At 36.8% G+C, this 2,601-nt stretch overlaps 1 protein-coding gene across 1 annotated transcript; it reads left to right on the top strand.

Moving 5' to 3' along the window:
* The first annotated feature begins 1,400 nt into the window (after nucleotides 1-1,400).
* On the top strand, nucleotides 1,401-2,387 carry LOC130291965 (olfactory receptor 5B12-like). Its single transcript, XM_056541397.1, has one exon. The coding sequence runs from the start codon at nucleotides 1,401-1,403 to the stop codon at nucleotides 2,385-2,387; it is 987 nt and encodes a 328-aa protein (XP_056397372.1).
* Nucleotides 2,388-2,601: the final 214 nt, after the last annotated feature.

Here is a 2,601-nt window from a genome sequence, read left to right as displayed (position 1 = left end):
TTCTATCCTGCTGATCTGTGTTCATGACCTGTGCCTGTTTCCTGATGTTGCCTCTTTCTTCTTCCTCGAGACCTTGCTGATTCTCCAGTGTATGATCCAGACTGTCAACAACGCCTGTATTCTCAAAAAGCCTGCACCACCTGGCTGCATTTGAGCTGCTTAGCTTTGCTGTGCTAAATACTCAGCGCCACATTAACATCTTTTCAGCCCTGCTACTCTGTACTGTGTTGAGCTACTACCAACTACAGTGTCTGTATCCCTGTTGTATCCCCAGTGCTTTCGCACTGGGATATTCTGGCATACCTGAGCAACTGCCACCTAAGCGGGACCACTCTTGCAGTAGTGACCTGCTATCTTTCCTGCAGCTGAAGTCCCGCTTCCACATCCTGGAGCGAGGAAAAGGGTAAAAACCAGGGAAATACTTAAATTCTGCTCCCAAATTTGGCCAAATTCAAACTGGTAGGTGAAACATCGGGTCCACAGCGGGTGTTACAATTTCAAATTCATGAAATGAGAATACACATATTCTATGTTAGATGAGGGAGGCTGAAGTAGAGATTTGTTGTTGACGTATTTACCCATCTTTTATGCGGGATATGCGAGAACATAGATAAGGTGGATTAATACATGGCTGTGGTATAAGACTACACTGGATTCTGTAAGTCAGTTGTAACCATTAATACATATTTATTTAGGTAAAAGATGTGCATACACAATGGCAGGAAATATTAATCATTTCTATTTATAAAAAATGTTTTAAGATTATTTATTTTTTTTGCTTGAAATTAGTAACTTTGAATAAATTTGATATATTTTCAGTCTCCCCTGAAACATTTACCAGGTACATTCTGAGACCTCAACTTCTGGACCATAAACTTTGCCTAAAAATTATTAACTTAAGATTTTGGGTACATTTACCATGTACACCAGGCCAACAGGAGTAACAGATCATCATAGAACATTTTACTGAACATTCATGGCAATTTAATATCCATGGAGCTTCTAAAGTACAGGTTGAACTTCTTAATGAGGACAAAAACACATGTAGGAATTTCTTAGCTTTTATAAAACAATTGTGTTTGTCCAAGGTTGAGAAAAATAAAAGACTTGAAAAATTATTGCTCGCTTTAGGAGAAAAAAATGAATACACCAAGGCTGTAGCTACAAAAAACTTAAAATCAAGGTAGTGTAATGTCCTGACTACAATATCTCTACCCTGCTTAGTCTTTTATGCTGACTTCTGATGCCAATCTTTTACTTCATTGTAAAAGTTTGTGACAAGCCACCAGGGATGAAGTTTGTACCACGTGTCGTGTGGTCAAGATGTTTTGCTGGAAGCTCTTAAATGGTGAAGATGTATTGATTTATTAAGCTAACATAATAGAACCTTATTCATTCCAATGAGAAATATTAAGGCAAATCAAACAATGATATATTTAATTATAAAGGGAATATCTGATGATCCTGAGCTCCAGGCTCCTATATTTGTTCTGGTTTTACTCATTTATCTCGTTGTTCTTGTCGGGAATATGAGTCTTCTCCTCCTGGTCTGCCTGGACTCTCATCTTCACACTCCCATGTATTTCTTCCTTGCTAATTTGTCTATAGTGGACATGATGTCTCCTACTGTCACCCTACATAAGATCCTTCTAACCTTCATCACTGGAGATAACATGGTGCCCTACATACCTTGTCTGCTGCAATTCTATATATTTGCATCCTTAACATCACATGAACTATACATACTGACGGCCATGAGTTATGATCGATATGTAGCTATTTGTAGGCCCTTAAATTATAATATTATTATGAACTTTAAGATATGTCTACTTTTGGTCTCATTTTGTTGGATATTTGGTTTTATACAGATTATTCCCTTTGTCTGGTTTGTATATAAGATCTCTTGTTTTTCCACCAATGTTATTGACCACTTCTGCTGTGACCTTGTGCCTATTATGGAAATTGCCTGCAGTGATATCACAATATTGGAAATACTGTCCAATACAGAAGGGCTTATGGTTTATATCGCTATTCCACTTATTCTCATTTTATCATCTTATATCTTTATCATTAGGTCCATAATGAAGATACGTTCCAGTATTGGTAGAAGAAAAGCCTTCTACACGTGTTCCTCACACCTCACAGTCATCATGTTGCTTTACACTACATTGACCTTTCAATATCTTACACCAAGTAATGTCTCAGGCTCGAAAAAATTATTTTCTTTGTTTAACATGGCAATTGTCCCAATGCTCAACCCATTCATATATAGCCTTAAGAATAAGGACATCAAAACAGCTTTTAAAAGAAGAATTGGGAAGTGTAAAGTGAACGCATTTTGCTGTATAACAGTCGGCAATGTCGGCAGAATAAAGAAACAAATCTAACTTGTTTTATTGTCACCTTTTATGCAAAATAAGTTGCCCTTTATGTTAATATTATGTTTCGGTATAGAAACCTAACAGTTTAATTTATAATAAATTAAATTTTAAGTTGGAAAACAAAGTGTTGTTTTTGTTCCAATAAATGTAGGGACTGCTTGTGGGTAGCGTACCTCTTAGTAAGAGATCATTGACTACCAGGCATGCCTCTATTGGAGGG

Source organism: Hyla sarda, chromosome 9, assembly GCF_029499605.1.
Source record: "Hyla sarda isolate aHylSar1 chromosome 9, aHylSar1.hap1, whole genome shotgun sequence".
In the NCBI taxonomy this organism is placed as follows: Eukaryota; Metazoa; Chordata; class Amphibia; order Anura; family Hylidae; genus Hyla; species Hyla sarda.
The sequence above is the reverse complement of the archived record's forward strand: the minus strand, read 5'-3'. Positions and strand labels throughout refer to the sequence as shown.